Below are 22,198 nucleotides of genomic sequence, written 5' to 3'. Positions count from 1 at the left end.
AAGAACATGGTACATGTTGACTACGAATTTATCTCGAGGTGTTTGTAAGTGAAATATATAAAGTTGATATCATAACTCTCATACACAAAACCCTATGGCAACTAAATTCATATTGTTTATTAAGATTCAGGAGGCACAAAGTAAATACATAAAACTGTTGGCTGTAATAAGAAAATATGACACAATATAAATGCCCCAGATACCAAACTAAGGGGGTATTCATTGACATACCTAGAACGGTACCAGACGTTATGAAGAAGTAATCAACAGATCAACTAGACGCCATTGTATCCAAATAAAAAGTACTGGAATATAAAGAAAACCACTTTCTATTGCATAGTCCTTATTCAATATTTCCCATAGTATGGCGACAATCAGTTAATATTTTCGGAAGTATGGGCGGGGTTTTATGGTGGTGGTGTCAGGGATCTTTGTTATGGACAATACATTTTCTATCAATGCTACCCCCACCCCCATGACCAGCCAAAATGTAATATCACATGATCGGTCTCGAAACATTGTAACTGAATACAAAAACCATACAATATAAATTGCAAATATGAAATAAGTAGAATGTTTGACACATAAATATGACATGAATTATTAACAGTTATGTCACTTCTTGTAAAAAAAATATATTTGATTTGTTACCACAGAAAACATTGGGTATTTTACTACCATTGCCACGCAGCAAGGTTGCACAAACAAAATAAACAAATCTCTCTCATCTCAAGTAAGTATAAACATTTGACAAACTTTGCAATAAATAGGCACATACTTAGGCACATGGATTGATTAATTGTTTTAACAATGTCAATTATGCACACACTCCACAGTAAACTGCATAATATCAGACATAATAACAAGAAACAGTAATCAGTTTATCATCAGTAAATTCTTAATGTCTGAGCAAATAATCAATAAAAGTAATACAACTATATCAATATTATATACAAAAAACTTGAAAAAATACAACATCACTATTAAATGCTAAATCGCAGAGCATAATATCAGACACACTAACATGTTTAGAACAGCACTGTAAAATGCTACTTGTCAGATCAAAGGATCAGAACAGGTAATAATGCAATATCACTATTTGATGCATAATATCACAACATGTATACACTATCTCAATAAAAATGTTTCATGTCACAACATATTCTCAGAAACAATTCAGTCCAATACCACGATAAACTGCATAATGTCAAAACAGTGTAACACGTGTATGATACCACTATAAAATGTTTAAATTCATATTTAATGATTAGAAAATGTTCTACGATTATATAGTCTGGTTCAAAATTATTGGGAATTTTAATGTCATATTCAAGGAAGCATGCATTAAATATCAATATTGACAAGTGTTGACAAATGAGGTATGGTCAAAGGGAAGCAACTCTTCTTTAATTGTAGAAGTTGCAAATTAGAGTTATCTCCTTGATTAGGGAGAATACGACTTTTACTGATATATTACAGAAATGAGTGCAGAGGAGAAAAGAAGGTTGATTCTACAGCTCCATGATGAAGGCATCACTGATGCTGCTACATTAGCAAAGAGCACAGATACTCCTCTTTCTACAGTGTATAGAGTTAAGAAGAATATTAAGAATGGTTCAGGAATTGAGCACAGAAAAGGAGCGGGGAGACCTCGAAAACTGGTGTTTGGTGATCGTGTGAGACTCGGTATTTTGGCCTCTAAAAACAGAAGGGCGAGTATCTCAAATATCCAACATGAAATGGTAAATAGAGGGACAGTCAATGTATCCAAATCTACAGTAAGAACATTTGATTGAACTTGGATGGGAAAAAAAGAAAGGAATTGCCTATCCGCTCTTGAAACAAGAACACAAGGATAGACGTGTAGAGTGGTGTTTGGCGCATGAAAACTTTGACTGGAACAGTGTTATTTTCACAGATGAGAGCTCTGTATGGGTGTATCCTAACAATGTTAAAATGTGGACAAAATGTCATTCCGTTCCATTGTACCAGAGACCAAAGTACAGTCCGAAGCTTCATGTTTGGGGAAGGATATCTTCACTTGGAACGACGCCCATTTGTGTTTTTGAGGGTAATTTAACCAGTGAAGGGAAAACAGACATTTTGGAAGCTCACCTGATCCCAAATGCAGATGTTTTTTTATGGAAATACTTGGATTTTGCAACAGGATAATGACCCCAAACACACCGCAAGACATGCGCGGCAGTGGTTTGTGGACAACAATGTGACCGTTTTGGACTGGCCTAGCTACAGCCCGGACTTAAATCCTATAGAAAATGTGTGTGGACTCATGAAGGAGTCGGTGAACCAAAAGCGATTGACAAAAGTTGATGACATGAAGCGCGAGGTGGTGCGATATTGGGACTCTCTCACCCACGAGACTCTAACCTCTCTCATAGGAAGTATGCCCAATCGTATAAAACTGGAAGCAAATGGTGGTCTGATAAAATATTGATGTTACTGTGATGTGATTAAAGAAGGTTTGTGCTCACTTAAAATATGTTTTATTTTTTGGTATGAAATTTTCATATTTACAATTTTAAAGATTTTTCAAGCCCAATAATTATGACTCATACTGTAATATCACTATCAAATGATAAATATCAGAGCATATATCAGAAACATTACATTGAAGACGCCATTATAATAAAATGCTTACAGTCAGAGCAGATTATCAGAAGTAGTAACACGTATATAATACCACTATAAAATTATTCATTTCAAATCTTATGATCAGAAAAAAATGTAAGTATAAAATATCACTATAAAATGCTCAATGCCATACCATAAGTTCAGAAAATATAACATCAGTATAAAATGCAATTCAGGACATAAGACAGAACGTCATAAAAAGACAGTGTATCTATGAAGTGCGTTATGTCAAACGAAAGGATCAGAAACAGTAAGTGCTGTTTTGCTAAAGATCAGCTGCGCCATCAACGTTCCTGCACCTAAAATAGTCAAATGGATACAGTCAACTGAGTGCTGCTGTTCATAATTATAACCACCTGAAGAAGTGATAAGGTTTTAATGACATTTATCATCGCTGTTCTCATTTAAGGCATTTAATAAATCTAATAAAAGGTATCATCATTGCAAGAAACATCAATGGAATCTTCACGTGTTCAACACTCTTCCATGGGTAAGACCTTACATGGTGGTTTGTATGATAAACCAAATAGATTATTGTTAACGTTTAGAGAACGTCGTAGAGAATCGAGAATCGGGGACATTTTTTTCAAAATAACTCTCAGTATGAATTTATGCTCCAAGCTGATATTATAGAGTGAGTATGGTTTTACGCCGCTTTTAGCAATATTCCAGCAATATCACGGCGGGGGACACCAGAAATTGGCTTCACACATTGTACCCATGTCGGGAATCGAACCCGGGTCGTCGGCGTGACGAGCGAACAATTTAACCACTAGGCCATCCGACCGCCCCTGATATAATAGAACCTTATACATGTATATTTTATTGTCAGAAGGTCGCGTCTCTTTAATATTAATTGAACATTTGATTATTCCAGTAGTGAGTGAGTGAGTTTGGTTTAACGACGCTTTTAACAGTATTCCAGTTATATTGCGGCATGTCAGCTTAATGTGGGAGGAAATGTGATGTAGGTCTCAAACGTTTGCCACTTCGGTGAAACCCACGAGCACGGATATGGTGCTGACAAACCTAGAAACATAATCGGGGCGAACCGGGATTCGAACCCACGATCATAGGTTTCTGGCGTGCCCAAGGGACGCAACCCTGCACAGCGAATCGCGGCGCCTTAGACGACTGCGGCACCCGTGCCCCCTGATTATCCCAGTAACTTTATTTAATCGGTGAGTTACAATAACCTGAATTGAAGTTCCTGTCAACAATTATATTCAAATATTTTCGTCTAAAATAGTGACAACGTCCCAACGGTTTGAACAAACTCTGATTTCAGGAACATAAGACAGCAAACATAAAATCAAACTAATAGACTATAGGCAATTGATAGAGATATATTTTCTTTTTTCACACATTCGATCTTGTAAAAGTGTGTTGATAACTGATGCAACGTAGTTAATATTGAACATATTCTGTGTCTTGATAAATGAAAGAAATGTTTACAAGAAAGCAAGTAGTTCTGATGGTAGAAAGTCTCAGGTAATCACACTTAACATAAATTAATATAAAACATATATCGGATCCAAGGGAGATGGAACAAACCTTTTCTGTTTTAAGAATTTCTTTCGTTTGGCTTTCTTCTCTAGTAGGTTCTTGTTTCTTGTCATCTTTGTCTTCTTGAATAAAGCAGATGAAACAGCAATAGCAGCAAAAGACTAACAACGCGACGCCTACTACCGCACCGAGGACGTACAGGAATCTGAAAATTATATTCTGATCATATGAAACCTTTCTTGAATAGTTATTGCAACAACTACCAAACCTTAGGTATCGAGAACAATGGGGAGTCGGACAACTTGGAATGCAGGCGTGACATTTCGTAAGCAAGGTCCGCATATTTGCCATGCTTTTTATTCACATTAGACTCAAAAGGGACAGAGAATGCAATGACATAAATGATTTCATTGGATTTATCAAAAGAGGACAATATCAGGTTTGATGGCCTGGATATGCCTGAGGGTGTATACGGGCCTATTCCAAAGAATTATATAGTTGTCGTTTACAATGATGCCCTCTACAAATTCCAGGTCGTACCATGGATGGACCCCAGAGTAAAAAAAACAAGCATGGCGAAGACGGTAATAAAAGAATCGAGCCATGCCATCATGTCACTTATGATACTGTGTTTGTGTCACTGACAATGTGTTGGACAGTCTCATTTTAATGCAAAATCACACATTAATGGTTTCGGATGGAAAGTGACTGGTCCTGAGCAGCGAACAGAGAGCTTTCAGTTTCACCTTTCATCCAAGGGAAGGGTTGCTGCACTTCTCAACACACTGCATATAAATTCGATGTATTGGTCGTTCAGAGAGCCTTTCCTTGCAAAACCGAGCCTGTGCCGATTTGATGTGGCACTTCGCTTGGTGGACACTCGTCTCTGTCAAGCAGTACAGAAGAATCAACGAAATCAACATTGACCATGACAGAACGTCCTATATCATTGGCTCGTTTAAGACAACTGTGGAATGCCTTGTTTACATTCTGAGGCTTGTAATGCTTCATAAGAGGATGATCAGACAAATAAATGTGTGCAAAAGTTCGCAATAAAAGTCATGAAGAACCTCCAGCGTTAAGCAAACCACGCCCTCCCATGATCATTGCTGAATATAAGCAACTAAGGGCAGAGCGAGGGTGGTGGGGTATATTGTCTGAATGGTTCTTCGTGTAAGGGTGTCGATACCCAGTATATATTATTTCGTCCAATTAAAAACACCACAAGAATATGAAAGGACGGGTAAAGCATAAGTATTTGTGGCTTTCACTTTATTGCGAACGTAAAGTTCTGAACTCCTGATTTTCTTAAGTCTTCATTTGTTTTCTGCCCTAAGTTTTTCCTTTATATGGTCTTTCTTGAGTGTATCCCTATCCTGCATCCAAAGTAGGCCTGGCCTTCCACGAAATGGTATAATAACTCCTCAAAAACTTACTCAAGTAAACTGATCGAGACCTACCTCGTCTACCTTGCCACGTTTCAGATGCATAATGTTGCATTTGTCGAACCGAAAGGACATGCAAATGTCGTTAGAAAAGGTATCTGTTTCTTAGCGTGGATTCTCCTTTGGCGAGAAGTTCAAGGTCATCCATGTAAATAAGGTGAGTAAGAGTTATAATTATTATTATTATTATTATTATTATTATTATTATTATTATTATTTACAGATTTGGTACATCATCAGCTCAAGGTCCTTTCCCCCCTCCAGACGCAGCCCAGACAGCGAATGGAACTTCTCCCAGGAAGCACTGCCTAGTCGAACCCACCGAGAACTTTTCGGAGAATGTTAAGACTCCCCAACACTGCAGCCTTTTCATTACCCAGACTGTCAGAAGGGCTGTATTCCTGGTAGCAAAACCGGGCACTCTCCCAATGTCAGTCAACAGATTGGGAGGTACCAAACCTAAGGCACCCAGAATAATGGGGAGTCGGACAACTTGGGATGCAAGCCTGACATTTCGAAAGCGAGATCTGCATAGTTGCCATGTTTTTCCTGTATCTTGTCACTCGCATTAGTGTCAAAAGGGACAGAAAATTCAATACTATAAATGATTTCAATTGATTTATCAAAAAGGACAGGGTCAGGTTTCTTGGCCTGGATACGTCTGAGACTGTATACGGGCCTGTTCCAAAGAATTTTGTATTGATAATTTTTCATGACCCCCCCTACATATTCTGGGTCGTGCCATGGATGGACTCTGTATCCAGACCACACGCATGGCGAAGATGAAAATAAAATGATTGAGCGACACTATCGTGTCGACAGGCTATGTAGCTAACGTGGAACATGCTCTGTGAATTGCAGCGCCAGGATGACTCATACGTACCTCCTCATAGCGATGCCCCCACATGATTTACTGATAAAACAATGTTTATGAGTCGCCGCCGCCGTAAACAAGCAACCAATGTAATTTAAGTCCGCATATGGATTCCATGTTTGAGTGGGTACCTAACATTCTCTGCTTGTCGTCAGGGGCGAATAAGTGGATTGGGTGTTCAGGCTCGGCGACGTGGCTGATGACGTTTGATGTCTTGACTCGATTATTTTGAGGCAGTCATTCTATTTCTGGACTATTGCTAAGTGTAGCTTAAACAACAAACACATAAACTCCCCACAACTTAACATTTTTAGTTTCACAAACTTACTTATCACTTAATCATATTAAGTTAAATTTTCTTTAAATTTATTTTTCTATTCCGCAATGTACGGGATATAGCCTGTTCAATCGAATCGATATTCAGAATATATCGAAAATCGGAATGAATTATTTTATACAATTTAAACATACAAATATTTGTGTTGTCTAATTCATACATATTTTAGAAGTTGAACACTGAATTACGTATATCATAATTCCTCCTCCATGACTACACCTTTCTTCATGGGTTTCACTGAAGTGAAAGTCTACAACATGCATTCCTTTGCGTTTTCCTTCCATAAAACTCCGCAATACTCACTAGACGTAACACAGATATTGATACTCACATCCATAATGCATCAAGTCCGCCGCCCCCGCCCCCGCTGAAACTTCCGCTTCCGCCGCGATAGGACACGCGACTACTCCGATAACGGCTTCCACCTCTCCGCTTGCTTGCGCGAGGAGTGTACCTTGCCTTTGTCTCAGAGGTGTTGTCGTCGTCATCATCATCGTAGATAACTGCAAGAATGTGAAGCCAAAAGACACGAATTAAATTCCAAACAAAAATACCATTTTCAAATTTTTGGTTATACCTAATTAAGACAACATACGCTATGTATCATACCACACAGTCCAAAGCAATCCAAAGAAAACAAAGGCAATTCTTAGAATTGATGTTTTTCAACTCTTGGAAATGTGAGGAAACACCACAAAGAAAATTTGAAATGAATGTTTAAATCAGTCTGGGAACATGTGTGGCCCAACCGTCAAATGTGTTCTGTCGTCCCTACAAGAGTTAAGTCTTGATAATCTACTCATTTACAAGTATTTTATATACTCCTGTAAACTGACCATTCTCTCAAGAGTACTATAATTCCATTCTCAAGAGTACTATTTCCATTCTATCATTTGCCACCCTACTCTCTTTTAGAATCACACAAAAGAATTGTTTTCCCAAGTTATCGATAAGCGAGACAAAGCTTCCTAGACGAAGTCATGGTAATGAATGGTTCCAGGTTATTTAGCATTTATATGATAGAATGAAGATTCAATACACTGGGCAATCGAGGATGCATCCCACTTGTTAAGAAGTTTTTAGGTGAATTAGAGTGGGGCCACAAAAATTGAGGAATGTCGATCCCAATATATCCTGAAAAGAAGTTACATCATCCGTTTTGGGTCTAAAACACGATATTTCACCATTATTCATGACTTCAAGGTGACGTGGATACATTTCAACATGTCATCCTCCATCAATCAGTGTATCTGTGACTAGTTTAACCTTACCTCTAACACTGCAAGAGTGAGTGAGTGAGTAAGTTTGGTTTAACGCCGCTTTTAACAGTATTCAGGTTATATCACGGCGTGTCAGCTTAATGTGGGTGGAAAGCCCGAAGTGATGCAGGTCTCAGACGTTTACCACTTCGGTGAAACCCACGAGCACGGGTATGGTGCTGACAAACCTAGAAACATAATCGGGGCGAACCAGGATTCGAACCCACAATCATAGGTTTCTGGCGTGCCCAAGGGACGCAACTCTGCACAGCGAATCGCGGCGCCTTAGACGACCCCCACACTGGGTGTCATGCTTTCTTATCAACAAGGGGGAAGTATAATATGTTGATCTTATCCTGTTTATAGGTATATGCAGTGAATGCATCCCCTTAATAGATGTGTGCATACAGAGTTTTTTGTGTGTAATTCCTTTCCATGTATATCAAGTGTGCAGTTCACCCTTGTCAGTACACCCTTGACAGTACACCCTTGTCAGTACACCCTTGACAGTACACCCTTGACAGTACACCCTTGCATTTGAACCAATTGGACAACCAGGCAGCATGTGTCTGCAGTTATCAAAGTGACAAGGTGCATCTCTGTTAATCAAATATGTCTAACAGAAAGGGCAAACTCCAACAGCCATCAATGCAACATGTCAACGCCGCACTCAGCAATATTCCAGCTATACGACCGCGGTCTGGACCAGACAATCCAGTGATTGACATCATGAGCATCGACCCACGCAGTTGGGATACGATGACATTCGTCAACCAAGTAAGCGAGCCTGACCACTCGATCCCGTCAGTCGCCTCTTACAACAAGCACAGTCGCCTTTTACGGCAAGCATGGGTTGCTGAAGACCTATTCTACCCCGGATCCTCACGGGTCTCACATTCATGATATAGTGTACGATAATAAAACATAGCTATAATGTAATCCATACATCTTTGTAGACTGTGAGGGCGGTCGGGTAGCCTAGTGGTTAAAGCGTTCGCTCGTCACGGCGAAGACCCGGGTTCGATTCCAGACATGAGTACAATGTGTGAAGCCCATTTCTGGTGTCCCCCGCCGTGATATTGCTGGAATATTGCTAAAAGCGGCGTAAAACCATACTTACTCACTCACTCACTCATTGTAGACTGTGTGCTGAATTAAGTTGTCTAAACATATCATACAAACTATCTACCAGCTGCTGCTGAATATCACTACAGTGTATATTTAAATTAAGTTTGAAGAAATACAATGATGCTGAAATAAGTCATACCCGTGGAGACTGAAGCATGTCATTGATCCGAATTGTGTGGATGGATGCTCATGATATCAATCACTGGCTTGTCTGGTCCAGACTCGATTATTTCCAGACCGCCGTCATATAGCTGGAATATTGCTGAGTGCGGTATCAAACAACAAACCAACCAACCAAAATCGTCATAAATCTGCCAGTCAATGAGATGGGACTTGCAGGTCTTGTATATCGTCATGTTTCAATAGCTAATGAGAGTGAACCACACCTTAACTTGGGTAATGTCTTGTACCCTGGCAAAAAGCATTTAAGGAAATACCCTGGAACTCAGTCTTGTTTAACGATCCTAAAAGTTCCTTCTGCATTACCATGTATCCAAAGTTATTGAAACCACAGCTGATCATCAACAATAGCACATTTCTGCTTTGTCAATCCAGAGCACAAAAGTGTCCGTAAAATCTACATCGCTATTGAGTTTTGATGCAAGGGAGATCACCGTGATGCCCATGCCTTTTTTTTTTATTTCCTCCAGAAGTTATTCCGAAGATTATACATAATTAATCAAACGTATTCACACAAACTCATATTACCTGTACATATATACAATACAAGACAGTAGCACCGGTGTTATGCCATTCACACAGTACAAAAGGTTAGATGAGATGACATAATCAAGGTAAGGCTTTAGTGTAAGTACAAAAGCAGAAAATATCAGTATAACAGTATCCCATGGAACTTTATCAATACATTGTGAGAAGTGAGTATCAGCACCAAAGAAAGATGACAACATATCTTCTTCATGTTCATCTTGTAATTCCAACTGGACATAGGTTTCAACATCAAGCAGATCAATAAAAGTTAAAAACAGTTCATTTCTTTCCTGCAGTAGAGCTTCAAAATGTAATATGATGTGATTATCATAATCAAAGGCATGCTTGTTACACAATAAACAGTCCCTGGAAGTTTTGTTTCGTGATGAAACTCGGACACAAAATTTTAAACTTGACCTCTGTTCTGGGTACAGATATGCTAGTTGCCATAATATATGGTGAGTAAGCTTTGTGTGTATAAACATGAAGCGTGAAAGACCTGTATTGACAAAAACTTTTCTGCGCCACATATTTTCTTCATATTCATGAATGGTTTTATTAACCAGTTGCTTCCGGTTTCTCTTTGTAGGAAATACACCACATCTTACATATGTACAAAGGTTGTTTCGTAGGTTATACTTGTTAAGAACTGATAATAAATCTCCACATACAGATTTAGCATTAGTTGGATTTTCAATGCACATCTGGTAGCGATTTAGATGTAAACCAGAAACATCCAGAAAACATTCTGCAATCTCTATGACATTTGTACCCCACATAGCTGACTCACATGGAAACATGGGCTGAACTAACGATTCATAAAGTCTTGTAAATACACCATACTCCCTGCATCTATACTTATTCTCAGGGCCTTAGACAAAGTTGTTTTCTTCACTGTTAGCTGCATATGTAAATGTTCATTGATAATCTTCGGTATTTGTATTTGTATTTATCGACAAGGTGGCTATCAGGCATTCCACAATAAAGATGTTTAGATGAATGTCGGACTACTTTATTCTGAAATATCGATTTCTCTGTATTAAGCTAGAACACGATTTATGTCCTCTATTGAACATCTGTGGATATGTGACTTCACATCGTCCTGAAAGAAAAATATCCTTTGACTTCAGTTCTCACATCACGCAGTGTCAAATGAATAAACCAACAGACATATACAGTTTTTCATAATCATATTTACACTGTAATGGTACTTCATGGGCATCAGTTTTAATCTTACCATTGTTATATACTTAGTCCTATCATTTCCAATCACAAGCTTCCCCATTTCTCTCCACAAACCACAGTCAGCAAATTACCTAATTCCAGTTGTTATGTAGACATTCATTGCAGTAGGGTTTTGTATGACATAAATGCCGTATATTATTATGGTTGAGTGTACGTTTCCTGGCAACGTATTGATCTGGAAAAAAATTATATGCTGTGTCGATATCCTTTGCAGCATTCAGGCCTTGCTGATTCCTTGAAATTGTTGGCGCTTCAGTGAGACAGTGTTTCAGTGTTACAGACACACTGGCAGCCACTTGGAAAACAGTCCTGTTTGAATCCCGAGTGAGTTTACACATTTTTCATTGTTCATATTTACAAAACCACATTAGGTCAATTGCACCAGTAAGAGGGAATTTCCACGGACTGAATTTGGACCACCAATGTTATTCCTGCAGTCACAACTAATCGATAATAGCATTACCCCGGAGGAATCATTATGAAATATTTATTGTCTGTATCTTAGTATAACATGTGCCATGATTCAACACAACACACAAGCATACGTAAATAATGTCCCCTGACATCCATTGATATTCATCACATTCACCGTAATATCTAACATAAGGCTTGAACATCCAGCATGACCATGGAAGCTCAGCAAGGCTTTTACACTGTATATCTGTCTCACTTCAGGTACGTGTCTCCTATATCAAAGAATCGATATTCGGGCGATTAAAACACATACAGTAATGGTAACGCAATAGACCTTTTCAAATAGTGCAGGGTTACATGCTGTGGGGGTTACAAGGTCGTCTGTACTGTTATGAACGCTGGTTGAAACCGGCATGTAACCTGTTGACAGAACAATGTCTACGTCTGCATACAGTAACTTGTTGTAGTATCTAGTTGTGTTATATAAAACATCCTACCTGTTGCTACGAGAACGATGAGCGCCAAACACAAACAGCAGTGATGTAACCAATGCTGCATAGTGGAGAGTGAATGCTCTGGCATGTACATGCGCTAGATGGCCTTTCCCACAAATTGATTTTGCAGAGCACAGATGTATCTCGCGACTCTTGTCAATGTTTGTTCGTTGGCTGGTTTGTTGTTTAACGCCGCACTCAGCAATATTCCAGCTATCGCTTGTCAATGAGTGGGATTGGGAGACGATACATTAAACGATCGCTTCACTTTGGTGCAGGTCACGCCGATCTTGGTGGAGAAACGTGCTTGGACTTGTAACCAGCAGACGTATTTCAAGATTAACATCGCGTTTTTTATTAGTTTCAACAGAATCAGTAGATGCACTTTCGTCTCACTGGATGTTCTGGTACACTGATCACTTGATCGTCTGGTTTGTTGACAGGCCGACGTCGCACGGCAAGAGTACTGATGTGCAGCGTCAGGCTATAAAAACTTACTTTTTTATGCAAATTGTATGAAAAGCGGGTCCTACCGGTATGGCAGGACACGCTTACCCTCTTCGCGAACACCTGGTGTCATCACTAATTTTCAGTGGTCCATTCATAAATTGCGATGCAGAAGTCTGACAGTATATTCTAAAAAATCGAATTTCTTCATTTTCGGGGGGGGGGGGGGGGGGGGGGGGCACGGCTGGTCCCAATTTGCTGTGCAGAGTTGTGGTTGTGTCCCTTGGGCATGCCAGAAACCTATGATTGTGGGTTCGAATCCCGGTTCGCCCCGATTATGTTTCTAGGTTAGTCAGCACCATGCCCGTTGTTGTGGTTTTCATCGAGGTGGTAAACTTCTGAGACCTGCATCACTTCGGGCTTTCCTCCCACATTAAGCTGACACGCCGTGATATAACTGGAATAATGTTAAAAGCGGCGTTAAACTCAACTCACTCACTCACTCGTTATTTTCAGAACTTCACTTTCGATGCAGGTTTAGTTATTATTAGAAGCACTATGTGACGGGGCACTAGTCGAAACTCCTGGCGGCAGTAACGCAAGCGCCGAAAAAACGCCAGTTGACCATTGCACAACCATCAGAGCTGACCAGATATCCTGCACTCAATGTGAATAGTGTATTCTCTTCCAGCCTTGCCTTCTGAATCTCAAATGATGTCTGCACAAAGCTGGGTTTGCCTGACGGTGAAGTGCAAACAAAATTCGCTGAACGCTAGGGTCGGATGTTGTAGTGTGTTCCTTGTGCAAGTTGGCATCGGCCCGATACCACGAAAATCATAATAGACGAGGTTCGGACCGATACCACGAAAATCATAATAGACGAGGTTCGGACCGATACCACGAAAATCATAATAGACGAGGTTCGGACCGATACCACGAAAATCATAATAGACGAGGTTCGACCCGATACCACGAAAATCATAATAGACGAGGTTCGGACCGATACCACGAAAATCATAATAGACGAGGTTCGACCCGATACCACGAAAATCATAATAGACGAGGTTCGGACCGATACCACGAAAATCATAATAGACGAGGTTCGGACCGATCGCGCGAAGGTAGTCAGAGAACTGTGAATTGTAAAAAGAGAGAAGTAATTAAAAGGTAACAGGATAAGTAAGAAATAGTTCCAGGTAATATATTTAAGTAAGTGTTGGTTCATTGGTTGTATTTTCATTATACATATGACTATTGATTAAACGTCCGTCAGGTCATTTATTAATTAACAATAGATTCCGTTAGTTAGACTCTACATAACAGATCTTAGACCCAAATTAATTGCACAAAGAATTGCGTCTCCTTGCATAATTAATGTCTACCGCCGTGTGAAGAAGGAAGGACTTGCAGCCGACTACTCTAACGACCCTGATACAAAGAAGATAATGCGAAGAGTTGCGGCACTACCATTCGTGCCTCTAGACAAGGTGGATGAAGTATGGGCTGATTCTGTCGCCTACAGTCCTTACGATCGGAAGGTTATCAACATCATGAACTATGTGACAACGACATGGATCTAAGGGCCGTGAACCAAAGACCACTGGAACCATTTTGGAACCTCTTGCCACCGAACCAACAGTAACATCACCATATGAATAGATCTGCCCAGAAAACACATTTAAACATATATGACGTTGTGTGCCTTCTGAGCCGAGGGACCCGTGAAGATCCGGGGTAGAATAGGTCTCCAGCAACCCATGCTTGCACTAAAAGGCGACTATGCTGGTCGTAAGAGGCGACTAACGGGATCGAGTGGTCAGGCTCGCTGACTTGGTTTATGCATGTCATCGATCCCAACTGCGTTGATCGATGCTCATGATATTAATCACTGGATTGTCTGGTCCGAACTCGATAATTTACAGACCGCCGTCATACAGCTGGAATATTGCTGAGTGCGACGTTAAACAACAAACCAACCAACCAATCTGAGCAGAGAGAACAGTCTCTGACTGAGGTATTGATGTAGCAGTTTGAAACCCACCACGAGCTCAATCCCGCTAGAGAAGATATAGAGTCATTGAGTTCAAACTGTGTGCCTTAAAGAACAAACTCATCAACCAGATCCTCACTGATATTCAAGATGTAGATCACGTAGCTGATCTTCACTTGACCTGGTGTGATTTTGTTGTAATCTACCGTAATGTACTTTAATATACTCTGTAATATTTGTTACGAAAATAGTAAATCTAAAGCCCATTACTACGTTCATATAAGTTGTACTTTGACTATGACATTGTAATGGCATAGTTGTAATTAACAATTGCAGAGGAAATCCGTAATTTTCCATGGATTGGCCTTGAACTAACCGGTCACGTACGGTTTTGGTCCTAACCCCGGAATTGTCTGAGCTGTTAATGTGGCAGTAGAAACACCAACCGAATATGGTCGTCTTGTTTGACGTGACGTCATACGTGGATGACCGGTCCGTGGTAAGTCATCTGTGTTGCCCAGCTGTATCCTAACCTACTAGTTTTAAAAATAAATCTGTGATGTATCTAGTTATTTTACTGTCCTTTATTGATAGTTGTTTTTTTTACTGTATTTATGTAGAACATTTATAGTCACGATATGGCTGAAATACTTCCGATGTGTCTTTAAATATGGCTGCAGTCGGGTCTAAATAATCGGGTCTGGGCCAGACAATCCAGGGATTGACACAATCGGAATCGATCTACGCAATTGGGTTACGATGACATGCTCCACCAAGTCAGCGAGCCTGACCACCCGATCCCGTTAGTAGCCTCTTATCACTGATCTTCACAGGTATTTTCATAATGAAAAAGATTACCTTTGAAGTATACTTGTAGGTCTGTACTTTGCACTGAGGGGAGGCACGGAGCACTGGTCTTAAAGGTTGTTCAAGAACCCGCAAATAACGGTACCACATAAGGACAAGGACAGGCAAAGGCACCTGCTATACACGGAAGATGTATCTCAAACCATCCCTGGTGGACTTAAGAATCGGAAACAAACCCCCAAGAAAGTGGGTGCCTACGAAACTGCGAAAATCCCGACATCTGATACGTACGACTATTCGAGAAGTACAAGACCCTGTGGTTAATATTGTATGTAAAAAAACATATTAATACCGTTGATTTACGAGCCACAGCGAAAATGGACGATGATATTGGTTTTAAATACTTCGTTTAAAGAGGATGATTTTTTTTGTATTCATGTTATACTATGTTTAGGACACGAGTGCCTTAATTCTTGGATTTCCTGAGTATAATTTTCGATTTATTTCCGTAATCTTTTAGGAATTGGTGCTTGTCTATTTTGACATATAGATCGCCACGTGATCAGTGTAATACCCCCATTCCACAAGGCGACGCACTTCTGTGCTCTGTGCGCTCTGAGGGAGCGCCATCCAATAGCGATCTATGTCATCCGATAGCGACTTAATGACCCGTGATCGTAACCAAACAACCCAAAATGTGGCGACCTGCACGATCAGTTCCCGGTCCTTTTGCGATCAGGATGCGAGCCAATGGCGCTCAATCTGCGCTCCGATGGCGATCATGGCGATCATTGCGATCTAATGCGCTCCACTCTGATCCGATAGCAATCTAGGCGACCTATTGAGATCCATTAACACTCTCCGATGGCGATCATGGCGATCATTGCGATCTAATGCGCTCCACTCTGATCCGATAGCAATCTAGGCGACCTATTGAGATCCATTAACACTCAATTAGCGCTCTATGGGATACTATTGCGACCTAATCGCCGAATTTTGGGTCCGATCCTATAAAAACTCGTAGCGTTCTGAGGCGGTCATTCAGTCCAACGCTTGGTAGTACAGAGGGGTAGGTCCTAGTAAATCATGAACGTGTCATGAGCGCTTAGAAGATAGATGGCTCCATCAACCCTTCCTCATCCAGACAGTCTGCCGAATGATGACAGAGACGTCCCATTATCATCCTTGCTGATGACGCCTTCGCCCTCAGGACGTACCTCATGAAGCCTTACTCCCACATAGGTATGACGAGGTCCCAGCAGATTGCCAACTACAGAATCTCCAAAGGCGGGCGGGCGGAGGAGAATATATCCTGCTCTGCAGAACGCGGACCTGAGGATGTGCAGCAAAACATGATACCTGGTGAGTGGAGGCAGCACGCCAACATGCAAGAGGTGTACCAGAAAGTGGGGCCCAAAAGGGACACTATCGAGGCCAAACAGATGCGAGAGTACCTCAGACTGTACTTCAACAGTGAAGCTGGCTCGGTACAACGGCCGGATAGGGTGGTGGCACCTGAGCAGCATTTCCAGTAGTGCAATAATTGACTGTGTGATAGCGAGAGACATTAATGTGACCTGAGACATTAATGCATTTCTAACATTATTTGTTTGTTTGTTCGTTGTTTAACGCTGCACTCGGCGAAATATTCCAGCTATATGACGGCGGTCTGTAAATAATCGAGTCTGGACCAGACAACCCAGTGATTGACATCATGTGCATCGATCCACGCAATTGGGATACCATGACATGCATCAACCAAGTCAGCGAGCTTGACCAACCGATCCCGTCCCGTTGACCACTTTTCTCCCGGAAAAGACGGCTGAAGCGGGTCCTGAGGTAACGGTACTGGAGCTTCATGGCTTCTCAGGAGACCCCCATCTTCCCAGTTTGCTGTCGCCACACTTTCGACCGGTGTCCTTCCATCCTTCCTTGTCCTCATCATACAGCACCGGGGTTTCCTGAATTAATTCTGGCAGCTCCTGTTCCTGCCCTGCTGTTAGGTTGATCCTAACACCTTTGCTCTTCTTGCTGGCTTGGGGTGGACTCTCCACATCATGAGACTCTTCCTTTGCTGTCTCTTCACCACCATGCTGGGATGTCTCCTCTTGACTGCCTGGACTGGGGTCTCTGGCCACTGCTACAGTCATTCGGCCCCCACGTCTTGTGGTCTCCCCCTTAGCACCTCGTTTACTATTGCCCTTGTGCAACTTGATACAACAATTCAAAATACTACTTAAAAATGCAGAGGATGACAATCACTCACCAGTCTCTAACAGTGAAATGATGATCGCCAAAGGCAGCGGCGCTTTTTATAGGCCTCCGGGAGAGCCATCGGAGCACCATCAGATCGAAACAGGGCGTGAACGGATCTCACTGGAGCGCCATCGAAGCGCCACAAGGTGGCAACCAAAATCGCTAACCAATCTGTGAAGCGCCATCCGAGATCGCCATCCGAGATCGCCGAGGTGCACCGAGAAGCATGTTTGATCGGAAGGCGCTCTGAGGTGATACGATAGCGCTCTGATGGCGATCAAGTAGCGATCTGACGACATTCTAGGCGGAGTGCCACGGATCTTTGTGCAGGGGAGTCAACAGGCGGCGACCGTGACGATCATGGAGATCAGTTATTATTGGTTTATATCTGTTATGAAATATTATTTATGTTCTCATGATACAGATGCAGATAACACGGGCGGGAGCTGGACTTCTTTCATTTCAACTCCCCCAGCCATGACGAAAGATGGAAAATGGCTCCTTCAGACACCTGTATGGCGTAACACGCTACAAGCCAGAGTCAAACGACTCTGCAAAGGAGCTGTTTTGGACGGCACCAAGACAAACCACTCTCTTAGCGCCACGGCTTCTATAAGGCTTTACAAGCCAACTTTAGAATATTGCTGAGTGCGGCGTCAAACAAGTGATATAACAAACATCAAGCCAACGAAAATGACTAGATATGTGAGATGAACGTAAAGTAGGTCTAAAAAATACAAAAAACGTTTTTGTAAACCAAAGCGCCTAAATGTTGTGCCATGAACAAGTCATATTTTTGCCCATGTAATGTAACTTTTATTACACTATTTTTATAATTCGATTAAATTATCTGTTTACGAACATTCGTTTTCAATGCAGGTCATGAGAGCGATGCCCTAAGGAACTACACGCGTACATCAGATGTTCAGAAGGCGTACCTGTCTGACAGGCACTCCAAAGCAAATGAAGTCTGAGACAGTAACAGCATGCGGGGAGACAACCGGAATGATGTTAACGAGAGAATCATTACCACAGATGAAATGTGTTTAACATAACAGACTCCCAACATGTCATCAACTTTTGTTTTCAAATCAAATAATATAATTATGAAACGCGTTGTTTCTAGTTTAACTGATTGAATGTCCATCATCCCAGGTACCGCCTGCGTGGTCTAGAGGTAGAGCGTCCGCCCGGATAGCTGAAGGTTCGAGGTTCGATCCCCGGCCGCGTCATACCAAAAGACGTTAAAAGATGGTACTTGTTGTTACCCTGTCTGGAGCTCAGGATTAAGGGGGTAAAACAAGGACTCGGAGTCAGTATACTGTGTCTGAGTGGGGTATTTATGTTAAACTGCGGCATGGTTTCTCAGTGTGCTAGCACTATAAATCGGCATCAGTCCGGACTAGTACAAGCAGCCACACACGTGCATGCACTTCGCTATATAAGTGCAATATACTTGGACGCGACGTTGAACCCAATTTCACCTCACCTCACCTTCATCCCAGGGACAATCAACAACAAGTCCCTGGATGATTGTATAAAATCTACTTTGGAGATTAGGTTATCTAAAAAGGACCTCTAATAACTACAGGTTGACGTCACTTGAGGTTTATATGCAAAGTTAAATGCTTTGTCCTTGCTGAACGTACATGATTAGAGTCAGTGCCTGAAGTTCAAAACAAATAACATGATGCAATATATGGGATCGATATCAATGGGCATCAAGGAGCATCATTTATTTATTAATGTGTGTTGAGTTGTAGCGTGGTGCATTATAACAATCTCTTTCAGCCTACAGATAGACAACAATTATTTCCTAATACATCCTCGAGACTTACTCTATTGTCGACTTGTATTACTGGTGGACTGCTTTGTTGATGCTGTGAAATAAGTCGATATCAGGCCGAACAACTATCAAAGACACTAATGCAAGTGGGAAAAGCCAGCAATTCAAAAGTTAAAGTCAAAATACGGTCAGGGATGCAGTCAAAACTTTCCATTACAGAAGGTGGCATATAAGACCAATATGGGCTTTTAATGTATGTCATCTCAGAACCCAGTGGCAACCCCTGGACAAAATCAAACGGGCCCCAAAGGGCTACTCACTTAGAACCCATTTCCCAGCCCGTATAAACGCCAAGTGGGTTCAGACTATGTTTGCCGGCTGGGCAGCTACACAGAAGATTCATACCATCTTTGAGTCGAACAATATAGGTATGCACAGGAACAAAATGAATGCACTTCACTGTATTTTGAAAATTTTACAAATGAGATGATATCATAGGAATTTATCAATATAAATTGGCCAAAATAATGTTTAATAGACACCTCGTTCTTCACTCTAATAATATATACATGATATTCAGCAGTACAATGTATTTTGTTAAATTTAGTTCCTTCAAAAAACAGCATTCGTGCATTTTACACCTCTTTGTTCTCTATATGAGATCATAAGCTAATCCAAGAAACCAAGGATATAAAGTGTTGCCCCTACTGTCGTGAGTAAACGTCCCTGCATCAATTACCCAAGTAAGTTTGTGGACAATCAATCAATCAATCAATCAATCAATCCATAGCTGAGACCTGTTAGTGCAGGCAACATTGGAAATATGAATTGCGAACATATTTACGAAGACGATCGGGGTATCAGTTACCATGTCTGTGCTTGTAGACCTCAGCGACGTGGGTATTTTCCCGTATACAATTGCAAAGTTTACTTCACGTCGTTGGCGGCTGAAATACTTAGAAATCGTTACTGATGAGGACTTTCGTGCACAACCCTTACCTAATTAAGTCCGAAGTGGCGGAAGGTGTCCGATAAACTGCAGCCATACTTTTCTGTGTGCTTACTAACTTATATTTGAGAAAGGGGAAACGGAAGTGGTGGTGCAAACCCAGGAGGAGGTTTAAGGGTTGCTTATATAGTAATTTTGAGATTTTGAGATTTCGAATGAATGCCAAGAGTGGGTAGGGGGCGAACTAAGGGAGCTGTGTGTGGTGGGTGGTTTGTTAGTTTATGGGATTTTGGTTTTATTAGTTTATTTGGGGTTTAAATGCGACTAATTAGTCCTGTTTTAATTAAGTATATGCCTAAGGCTTTGAATTTTTCTAATTTATTTTAGGATTGATTCTAGGGTAAGTGCAGTATTAAGATTTAGGGTGGTTTGTAGTGTTGTTCAGTTTGTTTGGTAGTGTGTGCAGTGGATAAGTACATGAGCAGGTTCCTGTTGCGTGTAGTTTAGCTATTTTAAGGTTGTTATTTAGTTTGGTTTGGTCTGTTTATAGTTTAGTGATTATTCTATCGGGGTTTTTTAAGAACTTTTCTGATTTGGCTATTTGAGTTTAGGTATATATTTTGCCATTTTTTGGTGATTTTTTTATAAAGGTAGGTTTAAGCTTATTTCTGGGAGTTTCAGGGATAATTGGCTGCGTTATCGGCGTTTTCATTGCCAAAGATTACTACGTGGGCGGGGATCCAAATGATTTCAATTTGTTTGCCTGCCATAGTTAAGTGGTTTGAGCTTTTGAGTATTTGTTTTTTTGTGTTTTTATTTTTGAGGGCTTGCAGTTTCTGTGTGCCATTGTGCCAGTGTTTGAGACATCTGACTACGTAACGAAATAACAATGTATTGACCAGGCAGACTCTAAACAAACAAACAAACAAACAAACAAAGTGATGCCTCACTTCTGGGCTCCGATTAACCCGATAAGACACTGGGACGGATGATCGCGGGAACAAGCGAAGACGCCCCATGGACCAGAGTAACTTCACTTTCATATAGGGCAATAACTCCAGCCGGCGCTCTGATTGATGCAGTAGAAGGGGATCACTGACACCAAGTATGAGCAATTGTCTTTCTACCAACACGGTAGTTACGCCATTGCCTAAAAGCAAGTTTCAGTTGGAACTATATTGTCTCTTTTCACTGTCCGACTGGCTAAGCACTGACCTTATGATGCAATATATTAATCGCACATTCCAGGAAAACTGGCAATGAGAAATTCTTTTTGGCCAAAACATTTGAAGAATAACATGATAAAATGAAGAGGTTATAACGCCTGTGTGTTTGGGGGTTATACATATCCTTTATCAGGAATGAACACAGTATATGTACTCACCAAGGCTCGCTTTGTGCAATGTTTATTCATAACACATGATACTTACACCATCCGAAAGTGAGTGAGTGAGTTTGGTTTAACGCCGCTTTTAACAGTATTCCAGTTATATCATGGCGTGTCAGCTTAATGTGGGAGGAAAGCCCGAAGTGATGCAGGTCTCAGACGTTTACCACTTCGGTGAAACCAAAGAGCACGGGTATGGTGCTGACAAACCTATTAACATAATCGGGGCAAACCGGGATTCGAACCCAAAATCATAGGTTTCTGGCGTGCTCAAGGGACGCAACTCTGCACAGCGACTCGGGGAGCCTTAGACGAATGGGCCACCCGACGAAACCCTTGACTAGTTGCTTCACCTGGCCCACTCTAAACCTAAAGTAGGACCCATGCGTACATGCTCGACTATTTTTCGCACAGTCACGGGCAGCACCCGTATAGTATCCCGTGCGATAAAACAAAAAATACACAGCATGTTCATATAAAAGCCTCTAATACGGTAGCCTAATACTTACAAAAC

General features: G+C 41.1%; 1 protein-coding gene across 1 annotated transcript; it reads right to left on the bottom strand.

The window, feature by feature from the left end:
* Positions 1 to 112: 112 nt before the first annotated feature.
* LOC124144789 lies at positions 113 to 12,338 on the bottom strand. The gene is made up of 4 exons (XM_046514347.2): positions 12,066 to 12,338; positions 7,146 to 7,317; positions 4,207 to 4,363; positions 113 to 2,951 (listed from the first exon to the last, which is right to left on the bottom strand). Exons 1-4 carry the CDS (start codon positions 12,154 to 12,156, stop codon positions 2,937 to 2,939), a joined length of 435 nt encoding a protein of 144 aa, XP_046370303.1. The 5' UTR covers positions 12,157 to 12,338; the 3' UTR covers positions 113 to 2,936.
* Between the last annotated feature and the right edge of the window lie 9,860 nt (positions 12,339 to 22,198).

The sequence above is a fragment of the Haliotis rufescens genome, unplaced genomic scaffold (genome assembly GCF_023055435.1).
Source record: "Haliotis rufescens isolate VD_foot unplaced genomic scaffold, xgHalRufe1.0.p SCAF_8, whole genome shotgun sequence".
NCBI classification, from domain to species: domain Eukaryota; kingdom Metazoa; phylum Mollusca; class Gastropoda; order Lepetellida; family Haliotidae; genus Haliotis; species Haliotis rufescens.
The sequence above is the reverse complement of the archived record's forward strand: the minus strand, read 5'-3'. Positions and strand labels throughout refer to the sequence as shown.